General features: G+C 36.3%; 8 protein-coding genes and 2 non-coding genes across 10 annotated transcripts; 6 read left to right on the top strand and 4 right to left on the bottom strand.

Moving 5' to 3' along the window:
- Positions 1 to 711: 711 nt before the first annotated feature.
- PHYBLDRAFT_63962 (hypothetical protein) lies at positions 712 to 2798 on the top strand (the record flags this gene model as incomplete). The annotated part of the gene is made up of 5 exons (XM_018441211.1): positions 712 to 879; positions 943 to 1139; positions 1167 to 2068; positions 2446 to 2513; positions 2598 to 2798. 5 exons carry the CDS (start codon positions 712 to 714, stop codon positions 2796 to 2798), a joined length of 1536 nt encoding a protein of 511 aa, XP_018292126.1.
- A 1818-nt stretch (positions 2799 to 4616) lies between these two features.
- On the top strand, positions 4617 to 5705 carry PHYBLDRAFT_167514 (hypothetical protein; the record flags this gene model as incomplete). Its single annotated transcript, XM_018435661.1, has 5 exons — positions 4617 to 4952; positions 4994 to 5122; positions 5191 to 5260; positions 5322 to 5476; positions 5547 to 5705. 5 exons carry the CDS (start codon positions 4617 to 4619, stop codon positions 5703 to 5705), a joined length of 849 nt encoding a protein of 282 aa, XP_018292125.1.
- Positions 5706 to 6316: 611 nt separating this feature from the next.
- Positions 6317 to 9464, bottom strand: PHYBLDRAFT_167513 (hypothetical protein; the record flags this gene model as incomplete). Its single annotated transcript, XM_018435660.1, has 5 exons — positions 6317 to 7810; positions 8378 to 8841; positions 8898 to 9110; positions 9176 to 9244; positions 9317 to 9464. 5 exons carry the CDS (start codon positions 9462 to 9464, stop codon positions 6317 to 6319), a joined length of 2388 nt encoding a protein of 795 aa, XP_018292124.1.
- A 949-nt stretch (positions 9465 to 10413) lies between these two features.
- PHYBLDRAFT_167512 (hypothetical protein) lies at positions 10414 to 15406 on the bottom strand (the record flags this gene model as incomplete). The annotated part of the gene is made up of 5 exons (XM_018435659.1): positions 10414 to 10806; positions 11195 to 11415; positions 11459 to 12109; positions 13016 to 14479; positions 14551 to 15406. The coding sequence occupies 5 exons, from the start codon at positions 15404 to 15406 to the stop codon at positions 10414 to 10416; spliced, it is 3585 nt and encodes a 1194-aa protein (XP_018292123.1).
- A 207-nt stretch (positions 15407 to 15613) lies between these two features.
- On the top strand, positions 15614 to 15686 carry PHYBLDRAFT_t125. Its single transcript has one exon. It is a non-coding gene; the product is annotated as a tRNA-Ala (tRNA).
- A 509-nt stretch (positions 15687 to 16195) lies between these two features.
- On the bottom strand, positions 16196 to 16269 carry PHYBLDRAFT_t113. The gene has a single exon. It is a non-coding gene; the product is annotated as a tRNA-Ile (tRNA).
- A 4060-nt stretch (positions 16270 to 20329) lies between these two features.
- Positions 20330 to 21290, top strand: PHYBLDRAFT_167511 (hypothetical protein; the record flags this gene model as incomplete). The annotated part of the gene is made up of 4 exons (XM_018435658.1): positions 20330 to 20477; positions 20523 to 20576; positions 20640 to 20843; positions 20902 to 21290. 4 exons carry the CDS (start codon positions 20330 to 20332, stop codon positions 21288 to 21290), a joined length of 795 nt encoding a protein of 264 aa, XP_018292122.1.
- Positions 21291 to 21548: 258 nt separating this feature from the next.
- On the top strand, positions 21549 to 22106 carry PHYBLDRAFT_111853 (hypothetical protein; the record flags this gene model as incomplete). The annotated part of the gene is made up of 1 exon (XM_018428243.1): positions 21549 to 22106. A coding segment is annotated over one exon (558 nt), but the record flags the coding sequence as incomplete, so codon positions are not given.
- A 490-nt stretch (positions 22107 to 22596) lies between these two features.
- Positions 22597 to 23415, top strand: PHYBLDRAFT_167510 (hypothetical protein; the record flags this gene model as incomplete). The annotated part of the gene is made up of 1 exon (XM_018435657.1): positions 22597 to 23415. The coding sequence occupies one exon, from the start codon at positions 22597 to 22599 to the stop codon at positions 23413 to 23415; it is 819 nt and encodes a 272-aa protein (XP_018292120.1).
- Positions 23416 to 23600: 185 nt separating this feature from the next.
- Positions 23601 to 24724, bottom strand: PHYBLDRAFT_144539 (hypothetical protein; the record flags this gene model as incomplete). Its single annotated transcript, XM_018431232.1, has 4 exons — positions 23601 to 23762; positions 23873 to 24022; positions 24094 to 24399; positions 24452 to 24724. The coding sequence occupies 4 exons, from the start codon at positions 24722 to 24724 to the stop codon at positions 23601 to 23603; spliced, it is 891 nt and encodes a 296-aa protein (XP_018292119.1).
- Positions 24725 to 25821: the final 1097 nt, after the last annotated feature.

Genomic DNA, 25821 nt, shown 5'->3' with positions numbered 1-25821 from the left:
TCATCACCTTTAAGAAGAGCTGTTTCATATCATTTTTCACAGGAAGAAAAGTTGGGAAATGGCTCATTCTCATAATGAAATCTTGAGAATAAACTCATGGCCAATGCACCAATGGAACAGACTTCAAATTGACAATGACAGATTGATGATCCATACTCAATGTTCTAAATGAGTATTGACTACTGCTGTAATTGAGAATAAGTCTGAAGAAAATAATATAAGGTCTCAGCTATTTCAGTCAAAGGTGCCTACTGATTACTTTATTATTTAACACACAGGTTTAGCATGCATGATAGTGATTATATTTCATATGATGATATCACCATAATATGGGATACATCAGTGGATTATTATAAGCATAATTATAACTCATAAACACATTTACTTTCGATGTTAATACTTCATTGGAACTACACACATTTATATAATTAATCATACATTAATTATCCCAAGATCATGTTGCTCTGATTAAGGCTCAGATAGGATCGATTACCTAACCCCAGTCATATAATTTTCCCAATCCAAAATAATATAAATAGCAGTAGTAGCTCAGTGTAGGAACCTGGTCAAACTTTGATACAAAATCTTTTCTCAATAAACAAAACCTACACAAGTTCTCACAAATCTTCGTTCCTAATCTCAAATCTTCAATTCTTCCTCTTAAAAACTTCTTCAACTTCAACCACCACAACATTTTTTTTGTGAACTACCATGAACCCCTCTGCTGAGAACTACCCCGCTGCCATCATCCCTGCTCATGAGGAGGATGCCATGTCCGTCATGACTGAGGAGGACCTCATCGCCAGTCTGAGTGACAAAATCTCCTTTGCCAGCTCCACCCCTGGACAATTTGTTGCTCCCTCTCCCCTTCGTCCCTTGGTAGCAAATGCTGCTACAACAGTCTTGTCTTTGTCAGAGAAACTTGGACTAGAACTTCAATAGCATGTAGAGGCTGTCAGCACTGCTCACGCTATGAATGATGAGCAAGCAGCTGAATTAGCCCTTAATAAGGTCAGACGCGTCAAAGAAATGATAGATATAGAAATAGCATGCAGTCAGTACCTTTCGCCTTCTGTGAAAGTTGTAGAGAAGAGCAGTCGCACTGGAGGGTTGACTCTTAATAGAAGAGATCTTCCTAAGTTCTAGTTGGCAGACGATGTGATTAGGTCCTTCCCAAATGAAGAGGTCTTTCACTCAGTAGACCACTTCCTTCACACCTTCCAAAAGGTTATTGAGTCGTCCCTTCAGGACATTGAACTAGTTTGGAAGAGATTTTTACAGCTCTGCTTGCCTCATAGTGATGATGGATGGGTAGAGATAGATTTGAAGAAGTGTGTAGATTGGAACACGGCCAAGATCTGCTTTACAGCAAGACATGAATCGCACTTGGTGACATCCCATTTGGTAAAAGAGGTATTTACCATGGTAATGCTTCCTTCTGAGTCGATTGGAGATTACTCCAAGAAGTTCCTTCAGGCTGTGTATGATGCCGGCCTCCCCAAAAACGATGCTTGTGTTGCCGACCGCTTCCTCGCTTCCTTGACTAGGCAAGTACAGACACTCTTGTGGCTCACCATGACCAGATTGGACTTCAATGGCAAGACCAAAAGAGATTGGACTGTGAAGCAGTTGACGCAGATTGGCAGAGACATCCTTGACAATCACAATTGCATGTATGCCGAAGCTATACAGCTCATTCCTGGTGCCAACATGCACACTGAGAGGAGAATGGAGGCATACCCTCGCAAGAAGGTGCACTCCAGCAACAACAAGCAGCACCAAATCAGTAAGCCAGAGCATTCCTTCTTCTGCTCGCACCATAGTAAGAATACTACATATGAGTCAAGCAAAGGCTTCACCCTGGCCAACAACAAGGCCAAAGTAGCTGCCCCTACCAAGCGCAACCCCTGCAGGCAGTGTGGAGAAAACTACTTCTGTGGCCACGTCTGTAAGGACAGTGAGCCAGTCCTGATAGTCTCACAGGTCCCTGCCAAGGAGAAGTCTGAGCAAGTGCTCAAGGCAATCCAAGACAGTGTCGACTTGGAACTCGAAGACATGTCATTTGACTGTAAGTACCTACTTGACAAAATTGAGAGAAGGGTTAAAGCCAATGATGCATTTAATCTAACCACTCCTATTATTGTAGAGAACCACAAACTACTTGGCACTGCAAAAGGAGGGCCAATTCAGTATACTAAATCTTGACCAAATACTGTTCTGAATGAATAAAATTCAGCATGAATTCGATCGGAATTTATGATGCCAATTTTTTAAAATTCGTGAGCTAAATTAATACAATTAGTATACTGAATTTTAGGAACGCAAAAAGAAAAAGTGTGATATACTTTTATGTGATATATTTTGGTTGTGAAAATATAGACGCACTTTTATCAGACCGCAGATTTTTCATTTTATATTGGTTTTGGGGTTTTTTTTTAAATACAGCACATAACATTCAACATCTTTTTATTACTATATATGGGTTGTTAAAGAAGAGATTTGGTCAAGATTTGGTCAAGATTTAGTCAAGATTTAGAGGTTTATGGGTCATTTTAAAGGTTTTTATTGGTTTGAAAAATTTTTCTTATTGTTTCTAGCTGTTTCTATTCGTCTACATCACTAATCGTCTTCTGTTGCAATTGGGTAGAAACATCACACTCGATGCCATCATTTATTTTAGTGGATACTATGTTATTCCTTTCGAACATCCATTGGTCCACCCCTGGTGCAATCGACCCCTACTGTATTCCATTGCTTGCTGCGGCACGCCTTCTTGGCCTGTTTGTTTACTTTTATAAAAAATAATTATAGGGTGGATTAGAAAGAATGTTCTAGGTATATTTATTTGAGAGCGACAGATTATTTAAAAAATATGAATGTACTTACAATAAAGTTAAACACGAGAACAGATGGATGTCTTTAACATAAAGATAGATATATCAACGTTTTAGTTAAATGTCTCAATTATAGTAATATTGTCTATAAAAATAATAACTTTTGTTAATACGATGCAAAGTAAATAAGACTATGGTTTGCTTACCAGACAGTTCAGAAAACAGAAGAGTTGACAAACACAAAATACAATGACATTGTCTATAAAATCTAATCTTTTATTAGAATGAAATAAAGAGTATCAGACTATTTTTTGCTTACCAATTATTCAATACAATAGAAGATGCAGCATGCGGGAAATGGAGATATTATCTATAAAATAATTTCTTTTCATTAGAATTACATACAAAGAAGTAGAATGATTATTTACTTACTTGTCTGTCTGTAGAGAATAAGATTCGGTGTATAATCAAAAAAAGAGGACTGAGATAAAGACCAGTGACTATAGAGTGTATGGTATACATAAGAAAAATAATAAATACAAGTTGTATCTTGAAGGTGCACGTTAATATTTATACAACATACCATTTTGTAAACCCTCCCAAGATATATGTCTTTGTTAATGGGCTAGAAAAATCTAAGCAGAATAATTAATACATAAATCATGAATAAATATTCAAGTATATTTTTATTACCTTTTTATCATTATTTTTGAGGCAGTTAAGAAGGACTTGGTGGTTTAAAGCATAGTGTATCATGCTAGAATAAAAACAACAAGATGATTAGGTCTTGAAACTTTGATGTGAGTTGATGCCTACCATGTTAGACATTAAGAAAGAAGTAAAGAAGAAGAAAGAAAAAATTAAAAAAAAAAACGGGGGAAATTCAAAATTATAATTTTATGACTGTTGACCCTGAGAAACTGATAGAATCAATGGAGCAAATTGAAAGTCATTCAACCCATCCCGATTGAGACTGTTGTGGTGGTTGAAGTTGAAGAAGTTTTTAAGAGGAAGAATTCAAGATTTGAAATTAGGAACGAAGATTCGTGAGAACTTGTGTAGGTTTTGTTTATTGAGAAAGATTTTGTATCAAAGTTTGACCAGGTTCCTACACTGAACTACTACTGCTATTTATATTGTTTTGGATTGGGAAAATTATATGACTGGGGTCAGGTAATCGATCCTATCTGAGCCTTAATCAGAGCAACGTGATCTTGGGATAATTAATGTATGATTAATTATATAAATGTGTGTAGTCCCAATGAAGTATTAACATCGAAAGTAAATGTGTTTATGAGTTATAATTATACTTATAATAATCCACTGATGTATCCCATATTATGGTGATATCATCATATGAAATATAATCACTATCATGCATGCTAAACCTGTGTGTTAAATAATAAAGTAATCGGTAGACACCTTTGACTGGAATAGCTGAGGCCTTATATTATTTCCTTCAGACTCATTCTCAATTACAGCAGTAGTCAATACTCATTTACAACAGAGACAAGACATTACGTACTAAACCACAATCTCTCACATCTTTGTAATGGATGTAAGCTATTACAAATGCCTTTCCAAGTCGGCTTATAAAGAAAAGTATAATATAGAGAGCAAAATGCTATAAAGAGCATCATCAGAAAAATAATCTTTTGGTGCCTTACTTTCTACCTTTACGTATGTTTTGATTTATTTTATTATTTTAAAGAAACCCGACTCTAATTATTAAAGTATTCACATTGTTTCCATTTCTTTCATTAGCCTTAAATATCTCAATTCATGTCTTCTAATACGCAGCAATCCAAAAAAACGAAAAAGACGACTACAAAAAAGTCTGTTCAACAAACCACTGGGACAGCAGCAAGCACAAGACAACGGGAAATTCTTCCCAGCTTGACAGTTAGCGCAGAGCTAGATGGTACTGTCCTGTCCACTTTGTCCACCATGAGCACCCGACTGAATGAATCTCATTCACTTCTGGAGAAGGTCTACCACAACATGGGAGCAACCAATGGCCAGAATAACAATTCGAACCATAGTCCCATCGGTCAGGCTCTTACTACAGGAGAATATATAAAGTACCGCCTTCCAACGGTTTCGGTAGAATATATACTAGTAATAGAATATTGCAAAGTTACTTACATTATATTTTGCAGAGATTGATCCATTCTCAAACACGAGCAGTTCTGGCAACAATGCCATTGACAGTCAATGAGGACGCCTTCTCAACATCCAACCGTCCCATTGCTGATGTAGTGCAGAGCTACACACATCAGCAAGCTGAAGTAAAGTCTGTTTCGTCTGCAGTTGTGGAAGAGAAAACCCGAAGACATATTTCGTATATGCTTTAAAGGGCAAAAGCTTTGCCAGAAAAGATAGCTCGACAAAATCGGATTTCTCAATGCCGGTCCAGAAAGAGAAACGTAAGTATAGTCAACAGTTTTTGTGTAAACTATTTTAACTTTTTTTTTCAGATTCTTGCAGACTACAAGGCAATTCACTTAGCTGACAAAGCAAACCTTGAGTCTAAGTTTGGTGAGACTGTCGTTGACCTTCTGGACTATGACATGTTGTCTGATATTGAGTCAGATGAGGAGAAAAATAAAACTAGATATACTCCTAGAAATAGACATCTCTTGGTAAGGCTCTCATGATAAAAGTTATTTTTTTTAATATTTCTAACTCAAAAGTATTTATATTATAATGCAGGTGGATGAATACTTTACTGTTTTGAAGAAACAGAGACTTGCTAACAAGGGACCAGACGTCATTGGCAATTCTGTCTATCCAATTATTTTGAGAAACACCGAGTTATCGAATGAGAAAAAGGCATGTGTTACTGCTTGGATTCACACACGCCAACAATAAATCGTTATTTTGTTTACAAAGTGCATATAGTACTTTAATGATTTTTATTGATTATGTTGAATGATGTGGGGTGAAGTGGTAAAATATAATCAGGCGGTATTGTCAAGATGAGAAGCAATTAATATATAAATAAAAGGAAAAAGAAAAAGACAAAATCAAAAATCAAAATAATAAATTATTATTTTATTTTATTTTATTTTATTTTAAAGCCAATTAATAAAAAAAATATATATACAAAGCAATTATTTAATTATATAACCCTGATTGTTTTATCCTCGTTTTTTTTATTGGAAATTATAATACTGATATTAGCAAGAATATGTAATAAAGGCAAAGAAAATGGTAAATGTTGGGTATTAAATATACAAGTTTTTTTGTCTTTTATATTATTGATAAAAGCAAGAGAAATAAATAATGGTTTTTACTATTTGTTAATAGTTAAAAAAAACTGGTAATATAATTTACTATTGCTCTTTTAAATACTTAATAAAGAAGTAATGTTAAAACTAAATAAGAATACAGAGATAAATAAAGCTAAACCTTTTTACAGTCAAAAAAACTTGTATTATAATTATTTATACTGGTAACCTAAATAGTTGTTATTTATTTTTTTATGTGACTACTTTTCTAGGCAGTGGAATAACCAGGTGCTTTTGCGTTTCACTCTGCATTTTATGCATAGTCAATGCAAAGCACAAATGCAGACGATGCACTGGAACAATGCACGAAGCATCTTCTTCCATAAATCCCTTGTCCCACAACTGCAGACCTTGATCAGCTAATGGCTGATGACTACTTGAATGGTAGGCGGGAAACCATTTAATGAATGCGAATGTTGACACTCTTTTGACTCCACCGATCTTGATGGTATGAGTAAATAAATACTCTATTTGACCAGGGAATTCAGATACATTGTCATTTGTTCTCTCAAGAAACAATACCCTCACAAAAGACCCGCGCTTCTTCTTTTCACCACTGCAGTACTCTTGCCCCAGCAACGAAATCTTCTTCACCTTTTGAATCCGATTGTTCACAAATACATCCTCACCAATTGGGATTCTCCCTACCACACAGAAGGAAACACTTGTACTCCGGTAAGCCTTGACATAGAATTCAAATAACCACTGATAGTGATCATCCTTCATCATAGTCAAAGGCTGCAACTTGATTGGCAATGTGGTCGGGGGCAAGGCCTCACTTCCGGTGACATTGTACCATGGATTTGTAGCAGCTTGCTGGAACATTGCTAAGCTAAATGGCAATGCAGGAGGGTGGCCAGCATCCAAATTCAAGGGAGAAGAGCTGTCGGAATTTGATTTTACTTGGGCAACCCCCTCAAGAAACTCTATCAGTGGTGATGAAAGATTGGTAGAATACGCTCGAAGAAAGCTACCAATGAATGCTTTCTCCAGGAAGACTCTCATGAAGGTGACCTCAAGACCATTGCGACGGTTCGTCTTGATGTTCTTCAACTTGCCGTTGTATCTCTCGAAGCTATACAGCCAGAATGCGTATACTGGACCAAAATTAAGCATTGACTCACGCAAGTGCATATGCAAGTGCATATTTGGCGTGATGCTGCTCTCTCCATAAAGAGTCTCACACTCTTTTCCGAATTCTCCAAGGAGCTGGTGTGCGCTGTCAATTTCTGAATATGTGACTGAAGGACCAGTCAACTTTTGGCATGCTTTTACAAAGAGAGTCCAGTTTTTGTAGTCGTCTTCAGGCAAAGCGTCTTTTAGTACCACCAACAAATAAATCAGACACCACGATCGCCACTCATCTGCCTTCATATATGGGAAACCAGATTCGATCTTTGTTGATAAAACGGCATACCCAGGAGGAACAAGAATACCATCGGCAAGACGTTGCATACGGACGAGAACAGCAGTTGGGAGATACCTCAGGTCTTTCCAAACACTGATCATATGCTTTTCTGTCCCAAGAAACAAATTGTGCATGGGATCAACAATCGTGCATTGGACGGGATCAAAGTAGTGTAGGCGATGCAACTCAGAAAAACGGGTGCCATGCTGCTTCTCCAAAACAGCTCTCTCTGCATCAGATTCTGTGTAGAACCACATCTCAGCTTCTGTTGCATTTTCCTCTTTTGTTCGGGAGACCCAGTTCTCATGATCGAATCCAGAATAATTGATCTTACTTGTTCCAGCAACAACAGTGAAATGACGCTTGCATATGTGACAGGCGTTTGTACTTGCAAATCCTGTAAATCCAGCAGTCTTTCTTGCAGCAGGTATGTCGCAAGCAACACACATAAGAGCAGCGCAGATACTAGTACCATTGGGGAACTCTGGAGTTTTCATAGTTATGCCGCCGTATAACTCTGCCAGCTCGTCTACCAGAGGTTCCAAGAAGTTGTTCATCTGGTCGATCTTTGCTTCCTTTGGACCAGGCATGACACCGACAAGGATAATGTTTTCCAGCTTCATTCTTTCTTCCCTAGGCAGGTTGTTCATTGACAGGTACAAGGCCCCACTTGCATGTGTACGACCCTCGAATGGTTGAAACCAATTCACATTCAATGTCAACATCAAAGAATGGTCGTGATTCACAAAAGGCTCGTCATCTTCATCAAGGAGCTCAGACCACATTGCACCATCATAGACGTCCAACAAGGTACTGTTTATGGTTTCCCTTGATCTCCATTGAACGATTTGATGCTCGAACCCAGGTTTGGCGAAATGCTGTGCCAATGCATTCTTGAGCGAGTTGTATGGAAAAACCATGAGAGGGATGGCGCAATCAGCTTCGGTGTCAGAGAAAAGAGGATTTCCGCAGTATGTTGGTGGTGTGGTTGTGTATTTTTCGAATGTGCAATTTGGTTGGCGATTGCCTGGTAGGTAAATTGCAAAGCACTTGTTGCAGACGGTGTATTTGACAATGCTTTTTGTCATGAAATTGAAGCCGGTCATAGTCTTTAATGCATCAATGGTGAGTGGGAGATCGGTATCCTTATCAAAGGCAACAAGAAGATGGCGGAAGAATTTCAACATAGCAGTTCCACCTGCTTGAACCAAGTAAAACGCCTGAAAGATAATGCCAAATAGAGCCATGAATTGGCTTGTTTGAGACATTTCATGAATTTTCAAAGAAGCAACTACAAAGGCAAGTATTTCTGGTAATTATTTGTAATACAATTTATGTATATTTCTTTTTTAAATGTATGCATACCGGAAGCAACCATGTCTTCAAAATCTTCAACACCGGCAACCTCAACTTTACTCTCATCTTCAGACTCATCGCTTGAATCAGGATCGTCATTGTCAGAAGCCAATGATGTTGTCTCGACATCAGACTCTTCGAATTGAAAAATCTCGTCTTCTCTCAAAAAAGGTACACTCTGTATAGTAGTTTCGGCTGATACAATAGAATAATTGTCTTCATCTATAGTAAAACCAGACTATTAGCTATCTAAATTATGATTTATTAAAAAGAAATTTTATACTCACAATCAATCGATGTTTCAGATACATCTACTATCTCAATGTCTGTCTCTTCTTCGACAACTTCTGTATTAACTGATAATTAACAAAAAAAATATTAGATTACAATTTATCCAGTAATGCGTGTACTACTTAAATGTCATTTACCTCGATTTTTTGGGCCAATGTCTAATAACTTATCAGCATTATTATGACGCTTAAAGGTCTGTGCATTTTGCAAAATTCCGCCAATTGCATTTTTGGTACATGATAAACATGTACATATAACAGTGTAGATTTTAGTTGTAGAATTCATAACAGTAAGAATAATATTAATAATAATAAAATAATAAAGAGGTGTATACTATATTTTATTTTCATCTTTTATATGTCTCTTATTTTTGTCATTAATAATGAGTTGATATATCTTGTTCACTATGTCATTGACTACATTGAGCTTACTGTCCCTATTAGTAAGAATTACAAATGGATTTTGATGCAGCGATCTTTTCTTAAAAAAAGTGTGCCTGATTATTAATGGGGCTTCAATTTAATAATCACTGATTTAATGGCGTAGTTTTTCTCTTTCGCGTTTTTTTAACATGACATCAATTCTCGCTCATTTTGGCAAGTGGCCTTTTTTGGATTTTCTTTTTCTTGTATTTTTTATGACATCAATTCTTGCTCTTTTTTTCAATTTTTTTTGATATACTTTCTTATTAAAAATAACTCATATATCATACATTATTATATTCTAATAAAATTCAGTATTTTTTGCGATGCAATAAAAATATTATTGAGTCTAAATTAGGTGCATCTGTAACAACAAGTTTTTCCTTCCAGAAAAATAATTAAATACTACATTTAACATTTAATATTTTATTTTTATTTTTTATTTTTCTGTCAAGTCAATCGAAACATATATTTTTTAAGACAATTGTGCGATTTATTGCCTAATTAATAAATATTTGTGTTTGTATCTGTGTTTATTTAATATAATCAGAAAAAATTGCGAATTCCCATCTCAAGAAAAAAATATATTGAAAAACGATGGTGTTTGAAATATTTTTCCAAATTTTGCCAAAATTTAAAAAATAAAATTCGACCGAATCTACCCTCCTTTTGCAGTGAGGTGTCTTGGCTGGCAGAATCAAGCTTGTTTTGGTGGCCCAAGTGGAGGCAGCAGTTCCAAGATCTGCAGTTGACTGGGGTGCAGGAAGAGAAGCAGAGCTGGGAACAGGACCAGTCACATTGTTTTGCAACAATTAAGATCGGAGATTGGCATTCTCCTGCTGGACATTAGCTAATTGAGCATGCAATTGGACATTTTTGGCAGCAAGAGATTCCAAATGTGCTGTACGTTTGTTAAGTGCATTGAACTGTGACTGCATACTGGTTAAAAACGTCACAAGTTTGGCTGGCAAACTTTGCATGCAATTAGCAGGCAACAATTGCAACATGTTTGGCAATGATCTTGAGATAGCAGCAATCGGTAGAGAAAAAGTGAAAATTGGTGATAAAATGGCAGGAACGATAGGAAATTTTTTTTTGACAATGGATGTGGTGGTGGAAAGGGTAGATGCGTCGTGTTTGACAATGGATGCAATGGTTGAAGCAATATTTTGGATGGATTGATGATAGAATTGTATGGATGCAAACTTTAAAAAACCCAATATTGAAAACAATAAAGCATACGTGAAAGAGAAGTGGGGATGTAGCTCAGGTTAAAGATTATTTTTATTAAGGAGATATTGCTGGCAATCTATAGATCATATAGCCTCCCAAGTACAAAAGAAAAAGATAAAAAAAAGTCCAAAAGGATCACAAAAGACAAAAAAAATGAATAGAAGAAGAGAAATAAACAATACTAAGCTAAAAGACTGAACCTGCTCTCCACTTTGCAGCTGTGTAAAAAGTTGTAACAGTGAAAGGGAGGAGACAGAATTGCAGATCTAGAAACATTTCATGAATGAGAAGACAAAAATAAGAAGAAAAGAAGTAAAAGAAAACAGATATTAAATTATTAGAGCTAGTGCCAGAGAGAACCATGATCAGTTTCATGTGTGTAGTTGCCATTAGGATTGCATAGCATGTCAATATGCCATAGTATTGTAAGAAGAGCTTTCCAATATAGAGGGCTTGGATGTGTAGACGAGATTGGTAGTGCTGATATAGCAAAGTCAATGATGTTGTCTTCATCTGTGGGTGGTGCTGGAAGTTGAGAGAACAGCTGAGATGGGATTGTGATGCAGAATTGGAGATGGCGTCTTGAAGTATGATCAAAGCCACATGCACACTCCTTTGGCTTACCAGGCAACCAGCCTATTCTCCAACGTACTAGACGGCCACGTTCTATGCGTGTAGCAGGAAGAAACAATACAGGATCAACTTCAAGAAGAGGGCGGCAAGCTTGGATGAGAATCTTAGTGTTGGTGAGACGAAAGTGAGCAAACTTTTCTTGTCTAAAAGACTCAAAGTGCTTGGATAGTTTTATGCGGCTGGAGCAATTAAGATCAGGGGGAATGCTGGCAAAAAGAGGGTTTGTGTGAAGAGTGGATAGTGTTGATGCTTGGAGATGATGAGAATGGAGCAGAGAGAGAAGACAACCAGAAGGAAGAGTGTGTGCCCGAAGACAAAATTTTGTTTTGAGAATGTCAACGCGAAAAGCCATACTGGGCAGGTTGCAGATATGTTTCAAGACTGCAGTAGATGAAGTTGCATGGCCACCAACAATCATTTGCAAGCATTTATCTTGAATTTTCTCTAGAAGTAAAACATCTTTTTGCAAAAGACATGTGATTGCAAGACCATACTCGAATTTTGGTCGTATAAAGGTTTTGAACAGACGTGAACTTAAGAGCAAACTGAAACCAGATCTACATACACCAACAGCAGTAAGAGTTGCCATAGCAGCCAATGCTCCAGAACGACAATGAGTGACAACAGACGGTCCAAAGATGCCTTTGTTACAGAAAGGTATACCCAAGTATATAAACTCATTTACTGCAGGAAGCAACTCACCATACAGAGAGATAGTAGAACGTGGTAAAGATTGTGAAGGAGGATAGAGTACAGCACATTTTGAAGGACTCCAACGGTAGCCAAGCTGGAAGGAGTGTTGGGCAGCAAGATCAAGCATACTCTGAACATCAGTGACAGAGCCAAAGATAGCAACATCATCAGCAAAAAGAAGACTGTTAATGGCAGTAGGCAAGTGAATGTGTTGAAAGTCATTCACATCTGATGGGGCAAGAAGAGAATTGTAAGCATCCAATGAGGAAGGAGAGATTGATGGGATATGTGTTGAGGTGAGTGGTGATGCAACTGTGCGGAGTATTGGTGGCAGAGAGTTGATATAGATTGAATACAAATGTGGACTGAGAACGGAACCTTGAAGGACGCCTGTGGTGGGAGAAAAAGAATGAGAAGAGAAGTTGCCAAGAAGAACAGATATAGAGACATTATCAAACATATTGACAAGAAGTCCAAGTAAAGCTGGTGGTGTGTGACGTCTAGCAAGAGCATCCCAAATGACTTGTCGGTCTACTGTATCATAAGCTGCCTTTATGTCTAAGAATGCAACAACAGGATAATGGTGATGGCGGTGGAAGTGTGCTTTCATGAGGTCATGCAGACAGAGAGCTTGGTCCATGGCACCACGTCTAGGACGGAAACCACCCTGAGCAACATCCAGAGGAGGGGAAAACTTGTGAAGCACTGGAGAAATACACATTTCCATCAGTTTCCGCACAACAGAAGTTAGTGAAATAGGTCGATAGTTAGCAGCAATTGATGGATCTCCCTTTTTGTAAATGGGAAAAACTTGAGCCTGACGCCAAATAACAGGTACATATGACCATTGCCAACAGATGGTGAACAAGAGTGAGAGTAGTGGAGCAATTTGTGGTCGAATTACTTTCAACATTTCTGCTCTGATGTGATCTGGGCCTGGTGCCTTGCGGTTAGGCATAAATTGCATGCATCCCTCTACCACTGAAGAAACAAATGGCGAGTTGGCAGAGGCAAAAGGCAGACTAGTACTGTGAAGAGGAGGAGGAGGACGCTGATCTGGGAGGATACTGCCACTGTATACAGATGCAAGATGCTCACACATAATTGTTGCTGCTGTTGCTGGTCCATCACTATGTTGAAACATGTGTTGAGGCTGCCGTCGGCGTTTGAGTAGCTTGATCTTTGATGTTGCTTTGGAAAAGTCTTGTTCCATTGATTTGCAGAAAGCATGCCATGATTGGCGCTTAGATGATTGCACTTGATGTCGGAATTCTGCCTGCGCTTTGAGATGCTTATCCCACCAATGAATTCTGTCTATACCACATGCACGGCGCCATTTCTTGTAGCAGAAATTGCGGTGCTCTGCAGCTGCTTGAAGTACTGGATTCCAGAATTTTTTCCAGTGGGAAGGACGGGGAGGACGGTTGCCAATTGAGCTACTTAAAGAATTATAAATGAGTGAGTTGAATTCATCAGTTAGTGCATCAATTGGTGGACGTGAGGAAGGAGGGTGTTCGAAGGTCGATTGCAAAGTGGATTTGAGGTTGGTGGAATTAGTGACAAATGTGTGGGCATATAGTTTGAGAACATCAGGTTCTTGAAGACGTGAGAGGTTCCATGTTTTGCAAGATGGTGGTGGTGCATGTGATGTTGGATTGATGGCATATGTAAATGAAAGTGAAAGCAGACGGTGGTCAGAGTTGAGTGAGAGGTCGGTATGAATGTTGAGAGTGGCATTGGTGAGGGACATATTAGTGATAAACAGATCAATGATACTGCTTATCTCCACATTTTGGCGGAATGAAATGAATGTAGGTATGCATGGTGAGAGCTGGCCATTGACAACAGTAAGAGCACGTTCTTCTAACCATTGACAAAGAGCAAGACCTCGAGTGTTAGTAGCATAGTCACCAGTAAGTGAACCCAAACGTGAATTAAAATCGCCGCAGATAATAGTGTCATTGGTCAAAGGAATGGATGAGAGAACTGCAAGAGCATCATGGGTGGACATAGAGGGCGGTAAGTACAGGCATACAATTCTGAGGGAACCAATCTTGATGGCTAAAGCATAATTAGATGACATAGGAATCTGAGTGACAGGATAAGGACAAGATGGAGAAATAAGAACAGAAACACCCATAGAACCTCTGTAGTTGCCAGCTACAGGTGAACCATAAAGATGAATCTGGGACCAAGAAGTGGGGAGACGAGATGGGGGAAGAAGCCATGTTTCAGTGATAAAAAGCATATGTAGAGAGTGACAGTGTTGAAGAACATCATAAATTGCACGAGGCTGTAGACCATTAGCATTCCAAAGTCCTAATGAGATTTCACTCATTCAGACATTGCAACAGAGGTACGACGAGATGGTGATTGGAAATCATGAATACCAGCACCAGGACCAGAAACAGAATGGACAGGAATATCTTCCTTAGAGATCCAGCCTTGATCACAAAAGAAATGACCAACAGGAACAGCAACATGAGGACGAAGGTACTTGAGAGCCTTCATACAACGATCAGAATGAAGTTCAGCAGCAACTTCTTCTAGCTCTGAATCAGAAAGAGACTTATATTTGGGATCTGCAATGTTTTTGGGATCCAAAGGGTCAAACGCATCTAAGATCTCAATGGCAACTGTGGTCAGAGTGGTCTGGAATTTCTCAGCATACTGGTTGTGAACTAGGATGCCAACTACATCCTTGGCAGGAAAATTGATATCCAAGGTGCGGCCAGTATCAACACCAAGTGTTTTCAAAGAGTTGCGCACTTTTCTATGTGTGAGACGACGTGAACGTGGGATATACACATATTGATATCCTTTGGGACCAGTGGGAATGGCAAACATTCTAGCAGAAGCAGCAACCTGGCGAACAGAAGGAGGTCTTGGAGTCTTGCAAACAGAAAGAGCAGTAGGAACAACAACAGAGTTGTGAGCAGCAGCAGCAGTTGTAGCCCATGTAGAAGCCTCAGTGCCAGGCTCCTTGGGTGTGGTTGGTGCAGATGATGTTGATGCATTTGTTGTAATTTGGCAATTGCCCTGAGATGCTAATTGAGATCTGAGATCAGCAATTAGCTTTTCTGCATTAACTAATTGAGCAGTTAATTTAGCATTAGTTGCGGCAAGAGATTCAAGTTCATTGGTACGTTGTTGTAGTGACATGAATTGGGCCTGCATGTTCCCCAGAAATGAGGCGAGATCGGGTGACATTCCCTGCATGACAGAGGATGGCAGCAATGTTGACATTTGAGATCGCAAAAATGAAGAGTTGTCGGAATCGGCTGAAATTTTTTCTGCTGATAGATAAGGCAACAGTGGTAATGGATGCAATGTTTTTGACAATGGATGTAACGTTTTGAACAAGATGTAGGACGGATTGATGAAGCTTTTGTATGGATGCAACCAATTTTTTTGTTATGTCTTGTGTAACAGTAGCTTACGTGAAAGAGAGATGGGGATGTAGCTCAAATGGTAGAGCGCTCGCTTAGCATGCGAGAGGCACTGGGATCGACGCCCAGCTTCTCCACATTGTTCAATAATTTATGTCTATTTGTTATATAAACAGACTTAAGTTTAATTTTTGATAATTTTGTCAGACATTATTTTGATGAATCTGTCGTTCCTGATCCGGGATGGTCTTCCTTTTACTATAGCAAAGTCAAAAGGGCAAATCCACTGGGGATCGGAGAGTATATGTAAAATTGAAGAGAGGATAAAAGGTACTTTTTATTAATAGGAATTGAATTGTCTTATATAGTTTTCTAAGCTAATACTGCGCATTATCCGCATTAAACTATTATACTCTATTTAATTACAAGAGAAGTCCTTTTACTGTGGTTGATGCTCAGAAGATGTTACTGTACTTAATCTTTATAAGACATTACTGCGGTTTGTTATCTATGAGGTATCTTTGACACATAGAACTGCTGCGGTCAATTATCCCGATTTCTCAGATTCATCAAAATAATGTCCGACAAACCCAGATTGAAAACGACACAGTAATAAAAATAATACTAGCTGAAGCTAAACCGACATTGCCCACTACAGGGGTCGAACCTGTGGCCTTGGCGTTATTAGCACCACGCTCTAACCAACTGAGCTAAGCGGGCGTAGTTGCGTATCAAGTGTGTTTGAAGCATCTCTAGCGTTGGCAAATATCTGGTGATGGATACCAGACAGTGGATTCCTTTGGTGGTTTGGTCTGGCGGTGAGCTGTGACGGGCAGTACCAGACTTGTGGGCGTTGACGTCGATGGTGAGTTGACCGAGTGATGTGTCTCAAGGGACAAGAGTTGTCCCCCCAGATTTATTGGGAAATCTTGCTCCCAATACCTCTATACCCAAATCCTCCCAATATAATCCCGTTCCTTAAAATTAGAATACCCATCTACATCATCACCTCAGAAACACCTGTCACCTACTAAAAACATTATACCTCTTTCCCCTAATTTTATACACTTCTTTATCGCCAATACTTATTTACACTATTTTTTACTATATTTTTATTAGACTTTATTACTATATTATTATTATATTTTTACTATACTTTTATTTTACTCTCTCTATATTTTTCTATTGCACTTCTACTGTCAACACCAGTTACATGTAGTAAAAATTTTCATTTGACTTTCTTTTCTTTCCCTTAAAAAATTATTTTAACTAAACATTTTTGTTTATAAAAGAAACAACCTTTTTAATCAATAAAAGAATCATTCTATCCTTGATCTTATTGATTTTTTTGTCCGTTATTATTATTATTCTTTATTCATACACAGTATCCTTGTTCTTTCGAGTGTCATCTGTTGATTTGACATATTTCATTTCTCTGTTTTCCCTTTTCTGTTTTTCTCAAACTTTGTTGTTGTCACAATTTCCATTTTATCTTCTCCCTATTTTTTCTACCTGTCTGTCACCAATTCTTACCTGTCAAATTACACATTCTTTTCCATTCTTATTATATTCTTCTTCTTGTATTTCCTAATTCACATTACATTTATTTGCCAAGTGATACTGTTACAATTCACAACAAACAAACACATCACACATCACTTGCTTGGTACAGTGAGTAAATCTTTGTACTTTCAATAGAAAGATCACGGGTTCTACACAGAAGCTACACATTTATCTGGGTCTATATGCCTGGTTCCCTCCTTTTCCCTTGCTGTCATGATGTTGCATCATAGGCACTAATGCCTGAGTGCAGCTGTTGTCCTACTATCCTTTCTGTCTCTGCAAGGCATTTGTTCTTCTGTTTCCTATCTAATTGAGTTTTGATGCTGTTCTGTTCTGGTCTGGTCTGGTTCTGGTGCCCATTTCTGGTGTAATTTACAATGCCTGTCATGGGCTTAATGAAGCACATTCTCTTCTTTATAAGTCTTTGTCAAAAAATTAGCAATAACTAGAAATAATTTCCTTCTCCTTTCCTTCCTCTCTTATAATAATATTTCTCATATAAGTTCTGATGACAGCTATATGATGCATATATTGCCAGCATTTAAGTCATATAATAAAAAATAATCTTTAACCTGAGCTAAGCAGACTCCTTTCTACTAGATATCACTGCTAACTATTTTCTGACACATAGAAATTATATGTAGCTCTGATGGTGACTATTCCTATGAAACTAAATATGATACTCTTTTGATATAATTTATACTTTTCTCTTTTCTTTCTTTACATCTTTTCTTTCTTTTTTGTTTTTCTCTGTCTGAAAAGTTCTTTGTTCTGCAATTCTGTCACCTTCCTTTCACTGTTACAACTATTTACACAGCTGCAAAGTGGAGAGCAAGTTCAGTCATCAAAGCTAGCACTGCAAAAGACAACTGATTTAAGTAGTTTAATTTTTGTTTAAATTCTCCAAAAATTTATAGTTTATGTTCAATTATAGTTTGATATTTGTTACAAAAATTGGTTCATTTAGTTAATCAAATAATGAGATTATAGATACTAAAATTAATAGATCAATTAAGAGTTATAATTCTCTCTTTTCTTGAAATGTTATAATTATCTGTAATTCTGGTTATATATTTATCTATAACTTCAAACCGTATCTAAACCCTACTTATTATGGAATTGGCTTTGAACTTTTTACCTCTTAAAAATTTCTATTTGCTTTAATTACATGATATTATTAGATAGACCTCACTAAAATTGATCTAGAATTAGTCTGAAATCTGACAGCAACCAGAATTCAAATGAATAATTGTAAAAAAAAACTTAAATAAATCTTGTTGACATCATCAAAAGATGACACATTAGAAATAGAATCTCATGGAAAAAACGGTTTTTATTAATCTTTGAATGTTTGGAAAATATATTTAGCTATTTAATATGGATCACTAATATTTCTTAAAAGTGTGTATCCAAATAGTACAACTTGTATACATGTTATACTTTAACTTTCTGAATGGCTTGAATATATTGGATGACCCGACTTATACTATACTTTCCTATCTTATCGATTTCATATATTCAGCACGTTTTTTTGGTTTTACACTTCTTTAACTGAAAATAAAATCCTTGGTATTTTCTTGGAGAATACATTTGTTTGGAACTACATTAGTTTAGAGCAAAAAAAGATACAGAAGTATTAATATAGATTTCTTTATGAAATAAAATAAAATAACATACTTATTAGATCATTTAGGGGGCTCATAACAAACCTCACAATAGAATAAAAATCCATTTGATTGATATTTTCTTTTAAATAAAAAGCAAGAAATAAAATAAACAACTTTATTAATATGTACGCTTTGATTGTAATGACACTTGAATTACTTATATATTATAGACACGCATTTGCAAAAGGGGGCAAATCAGTATGACTTGAAAAAAAGGCGTGTCATATTTATCTGAGAAAAAGAATTAATAAGTTACACAATTTAAGTTGAGTTATATATATATATTACCTTTTTATAGACTGAAAATACCAGAAAATATATAGTGTCAAGAGCAAAACATCTTTTATTACAAAATGAATAGAAGTTCTATCATTTTAAAAATAAAAAAATATTTAGTCAGCAAGGTGTTTTATTTTAGTTAGGAGATTGTTTATTACTTGTACTGTTTTGAATGCTTGTTGAGTGTATTGTTTATCTAATATATATTAAGATGACTCTAAAAGCCAAAAATATTAATAAAAGTTTAGATCTTAAGAGTAAGCTTACTAAGACATGTAAAAAGAGACAAAATGAGAAGAGCAGATTAAAGAAAGAGAAAATAAAAAAGAGGGGGCGTGGTTATTCTATTAAATACGAATTTGGGGGTTTTTTTTAAAATAAATAAATCAAAAAATAACTTTTGTCTGTTACTTAGAAGTGAAAGAAAATGCAGTTGCACTATGCCCGAAGCTAATACATATGAAAACCGGAGTATAGTATAAAATCATAATATTCAAGTACTAATACATAATATGAGAATAAAACATGAATTGAAAATTAAATTAAAGAAATACATAAAATACTCACAACAAGAGTGAAAACGTTCAAAGCTGTTCTTGTTACATAATAGATCATGATGTTCTCTGAGAAAAAATAAAACATAAAGCCCAAATTAAACATGATATAAATAGACCCTTTGAATTTAAAAAAAACAAGCTATTCTTATTATTCACAATGTCAAAAAATCTCAATAACAATTCAGTTAACAGTGCTTTTGGTGAAGAACCTTCTGTGGGAAGGTAAATTAAAACCAGGCAGTCTTTAATTTTCTTATATTAATTTTATTTTTGTTTTTTATAAAAATCAAAAAAAAAGCCCACCAAGAAATACCAATGATATAAGAACAATAATGTTGTAACACTCACAGGAAACAGTGAGCAATCAAAGACTACTAGCACCAAAAAGAGCTTGGTTGAATCTTAAAGGTGATTTGTTGGGTAGAACTTGTAACATTCATGATGTGTACAATAAACTTGATACTATGAATCACTGGAAAAACATCCCTGAATACACTAGTGCCAAAATAATTCAGTGATAGTGTATATGTAGAGTATATTTCATCTCAGTGCTGCTTTTTGTGTTCAAATAAAAAAACCTGCCTTTACTACATTCTATTGGCTCGGATATAACAAGCAACAAAAGTTATTTTATTTATTACTATAAAGTCTTCATGAATAGATAAATGTAACACCTGTTTCCCTTTTATTTCATTATTAAAAAAAACAAACGTCATGTCTTCTACTATCGAACAAAACTTTGAAGAGTGCTATTGTACCAAGTGCATTAAAAATTATAATGGATACACCTTAGTATCAAAGAGAACTGCCCAGCGTCATGGCAAGAAAGCATCTTTAAAAGATGCTATCAGAAGTGAACTTGGTATGTCATTTATTATATAAAATTTGCATTTTTATATACTAATAGCTTTTATATTAAACACAGATGTGCAGAGACATGTAATGAACATTGATGCAGAGTGTAAGACATTTTTATTTGGGTATCAAAAAAAAACAACTTTCTTATTATATTCTATATTTGTAGCTATTTTAGTCCAAGAATCTGAATCCGTAGAAGTTCTTGCGTGTCAGTCTGACTTACCCATTTTGGATATCTCCCCTATGTCAGTTGACTATGACATCGATGTCGATTTCAATGACATGGACTTTGAGTATGAGAGCAATGAGAATGCCAAAGATACTGTTGATATTGATGTTGAAGAAGTCGACACTGAATGTTCCTATGAAAGTTAAAAAAAATCTAAAAAAAAGTCAAAAAAATTAATATTTTTTATATTTTTAACTAGACATGTTTTCAAACAGCAGTATGCCTGAGAATCCTGTACACAAATTCATTGCAACATTCACTGTGCTATTTGCATCCTGCTACGTGGTCAACAAGGGCACAGTTGTCTTGATTGAGTTCATCAACAAGCTCTTGAAGATTTACAAGCAGGACTTCCAGCTTCCCATGAGTCTGCCTGGTCTTCAGCATATGACAGGATTCTGTGAGCTCTCCAAGGGCATAAGACGATTTGTGACCTGCAAGAATTGCCATGCAATTTACAAAGAAAGTCAATCTGTTCCTCCTCACTACATCTTTGCAAAGACAGGTGCTTGTGCAGCTTGTAACTGTGAATTGACAAAGAAATCTTCGTCTGGTGCTTTGGTTCCCAAGCGTAGTTTCCATTACTAGTCCATCAAAAATGCGTTCAAAATTCTTATTAATCGTTCAGGCTTCGAAGAAAAGATATGTCAATGGAATATAGAGCCAAAATTAGTAGACACAATGTCCGATGTGTATGACGGTGCAGTTTGGAAAGAACTCAAAGATAGTAATAGTGCTTCATTTGTTGAGCAGTCTCGTTCGCTGATGCTGATACTCAATATTAACTGATTCCAGCTGTTCGATAAAGTTATATACTCCTGTGGTGCAATCTACTTGGCCATTAACAACTTGCCTCGCAGTGACCAGTTTAAAGCCAAGAACGTAATCCTGGTAGGACTTATGCCTGGCCCCAAGGAGCCTAAAACTGATGAGATAAATAACTATCTTGAGCCAATGGTAGATGAGTTGATACAGCTGTATTGTGGGGTAAGAATCCCAACATTCGAGTCTCCTGCTGGCGAAGTGATTTGTGCTGCATTGATGATGGTTGCCTGCAACATCCCAGCTGCCAGAAAGACCAGTGGATTTACTGCACATAATAACACTTGCGCATGCTTTAAGTGCAACCGTCATTTCACTTGCCTTGACAGCACAAACAAAGTTGATTTTCGTGGATTTAAAGAGTCTGAGTGGTGTCGTCATAACTGTGAGGAGAATAGGCTGCATGCTGAGGAGTGGAAGAACACAGTTACCATCTCAGAAAGGCAGCATCTGAAAATCGACAATGGTGTTCAATGGTCGCAGTTGCACCACCTTGGATACTTTGATCTAGTACGTGGAACGATCATTGATCCCATGCACAACCTGTTCTTGGGGACAGCAAAAAGAATGATGGATCAGTAGATTGAACGTGTTGTTCTTGGAGACAGAGATTTCACCGCCATGCAAAAGATAGCTAATAAGATGATTGTACCAAGGGGATATACTGCATTGAAAAGCAAAATTAGCAAAAAATTTGCATTTATGAAAGCAGACGAGTGGAAGTCGTGAGTATTGGTATATTCACCTGTGGTGTTGAAGTCCGTGCTCTCATCCTTGCATTTCAATAACTGGATTGATTTTGTCCATGCATGCCGTCACCTTGTAAAGCCCAGCATTACATTTGATGATATTAATACTGCCCATAGACATCTCGAAAAAATTTGTGAAAAATGCAACGAAATTTACACCACCACAATCCTTACCTGTAATATGCACTTACACCTTCATATTCAAGAAACTATTCTCGATTTTGGACCAGTGTTTTAGTTATTGGCTCTTTGCATTTGAGAGATAAAATGGCCTACTCAAGAAAATCAGCACAAATGGCAAGGACAGTTTTGAAGCCACATTTATGAGATGCTTTGTTGAAGATATATACAAAAGTAATTCTGTTAATTCTGCTCTCACAAGTCCCACTCAAGCTCCCTTTCTTCCTGTCCTTTCCAAACTTGTCTGTTCATCCACACCTGTCCTTACCTTGCCATCTGCCTCCTCCACAATTGTTCAGCCACCATTCATTTTGCAAGCATTTGTGGATTCTTCTGAAACTATCAGAATTCCTATCTTAGGCAACGAACCTCTCCCACCTACATCCTTCCCACTTTCAGTTAGTAAACCTTCTTCAATGGGTGATATTGATTATCCCCATTTGTTGGAATACTATAAACTCGCGTACCTCACTCCTGATCTCGTCCATTATCAAAATGCTGCTGCCTCTCCATTCTTTGTTGACAATCAGATTATAAAGTCAAAATCAATCAATATTCTTGGCCAAGTGTACTATGGCAATAATGACACCACTGGCCATGGATCATATGTTCAATCATTGTTTCTTGGCAGTGATGGAAGTACAGAAACAACCTTCACTTGTCAAATCAAGTATATCTCTATTCATTCATTTACTCCTCCTCCAATGTTGCCCTACTATGAAGCCAATTCCACTCATCATGATCAACATGTATTTGCGTTTGTCAACTGGCTTCTATTACTTGGAGATAAATCACAAGAGAAAGATGGAGTTGATATTTGTGGTTCAACACCTTTGCCATCAAACTATCATTCAATTTTGCCTGTACATAGAATCTCTTTAGAAGTAGCAATTGCTAATCATACAACAGGACTTGTCCAAAAAAAACTGGTAATTACCTTACTAAAAAAGCTTTATGCTTAAAAAAAACAATAATAAATATTCTTTCTTTCTTTTCTTTCTTTTTTAAAAAAGAAAAAGTAAAGTAAATGATGATAACAAAAAAGGGCAGAGAAAAATAATTACTATCTTTATATAAATCGTCAGCATTGAGTTTGTGAAGATGAGAATAAATAAGATGAGATAAATAATGATTTTTATTATTTTTATTATGGCCCATCTCTAAGGGTCCACGGAGGGAAACATAACGCGATGTCATTGGGAACTGGTTTCTCAGACAGACTGGCGAGATTTCTGTCTAACAACTGGCAAATGTTGTTACCCAAGTTTTCTTTCACAATCTCATCAATGTTAAAGATGAGGTTGTTAAACTAAAAACATATTTATATATAATATGTTAAATATTATTCAAATATAGAAAATTATTTCTTGCAAAATTCTTTATCTCATCACTTCTTCAAAAAGGACGGGTAACCTTTACAATGCGCTTGCAAGGTCTCCCAGGAAACTCATCCTCTGACTCGCCTTCAGACATTGTTGATCTGATCATCAGTCTAGAACAGTTTCTCTTCATTAAAGCATCAATGACATCCTTGTTTAACACATATGCCATTACGCGGCAGTTGAAGTGCTGTAATTTTATATATATATTAATATTAATTCTATGGTTAAATTTGGGATGAAATATAAAACAACGCTCACTTCAGTTTCTCTTGCAGCTCGTCTTCCACGAGCATTAGTGGCAGCTCGCACCATAGGATCTTCTCTGTCCTTACAAGCTGTGTTCCGGAAGTTTGTGTGCACCATAGTACGGAATTCGCTTGTTTTTATACCCTGCCCAACAAACTTTGGGAGCAGATAACCAAGAAGATTGGCAACAATCTCTTTGTTAGGGCTTCTATTAAAGAAGACATCTGTTTCCCACCTTGGCTTTGCCTCGTTGGCACTGACAAGGGCAGGATAATTGAAAGTAAATTTGTCCTTCCGCATGTACCCTCGAATCAACTTCTATTTAACAAAAATGGTTAATGGTTAGAATATTGGATATAGTAATACTTACAAAGACTTTGTCCTTGTTTTCACAACTGATTTCAGAAGCGATACTAGCAGGAATTCTGACAATGGAACTGGCAGCAACAGAAAGATTATCAAGAGAAACAGAAGCAGATGTCTGGGATCCATTTCCTTGTCCAAAGCCAGCACAAATGGCTTTATGCATCATGGTGAGTTCATCACGTACATCGACCATGGATTTCTCCATTTCTTTTATCTTGGCTAAAAGACTTTTGTATTCATCAGATGAATTAAAAGCAATTTGGCATATTCTAGTCATGATCTATAATATTAAATAAAGTATATTTTTCAGTTATTTAATTTTTAACTTTTAATTCACAATGTTTGATTTCGAATTAATAATTTATTTCTTACATACAAGCAAGTATGTATGTGAGCAAGTGAAGAAGTGGAAGAGAGAGAGAGTGTGTCTGTAAGCAAGAAGTGTTATGATATTCCAAACAACTTCTTTATATAAGTATACTAAATGGAACTGTAAATATATCAAAAATATCCTCTTGTAACTTTGGGATGACAATCCGTCATTATATTATCTTTTTGGGCTCAATTGGTTTTTTTTTCTTTTTTGTTTCATTTTTTTTGAATTCATTTTTTCTCTCTCTCTTCCCAGCTTTTATTATATTCACGCGTTTTTCTGGTAAGACATATTTTCTTGGCAAAATAAAATACTTTCTTACAAACAATAAAATAATTAATTTATTTCACTGCAATAGGCAAGCACACACTTACTCTGCCTCTCTTACACTTTTATATCCCTCTGTTTTTCTTTGGTAAGGCGATCTCTTTAAAGTACTATATATATACATACAACTAAAAAATAATAATTGTTTATGTTGTCATAGACACTCGCGTTTTAACTTCTTCTGATGCATCCTCTTCACAATGGCCATCCGGATTAGTCAAGGTTAGTAAATATACTTTATGCTATCATCCTATAAAATTATTCTAATTTTTTTTCTTTCTTATAGGCCATATTGCCAAAAATACTCTCTGCAATTAAACACAGCCATGAAAATGGCAATATTTTATTTTATTTTACTTTACTTTATTTTTATTTACTTTTTATATTTATCTAAAAAATATGACTTTTATTATAGATGAATAACCCTCTCTCAAACATGCCATGCATCAAGAACTACTATCCCATGTTATCGTCATTAATATGGTAAGTCTTCTTTTTCTTTTATTTTTTTTATATGTACTAAAATATTATTTATACTGTATATTAATGTAATACAATATTCTACTAGAGACTATATCACCTCTTGACAAGTACTATCAATGTTTACATATAAATTGTTTTGCTTTGGGTATGTAAATTAATTATTCTATTGCCTAATTTATCTGAATTAATTT

The sequence above is a fragment of the Phycomyces blakesleeanus genome (assembly GCF_001638985.1).
Source record: "Phycomyces blakesleeanus NRRL 1555(-) unplaced genomic scaffold PHYBLscaffold_9, whole genome shotgun sequence".
NCBI classification, from domain to species: domain Eukaryota; kingdom Fungi; phylum Mucoromycota; class Mucoromycetes; order Mucorales; family Phycomycetaceae; genus Phycomyces; species Phycomyces blakesleeanus.
This window is presented reverse-complemented; position numbering and strand designations above follow the sequence as displayed.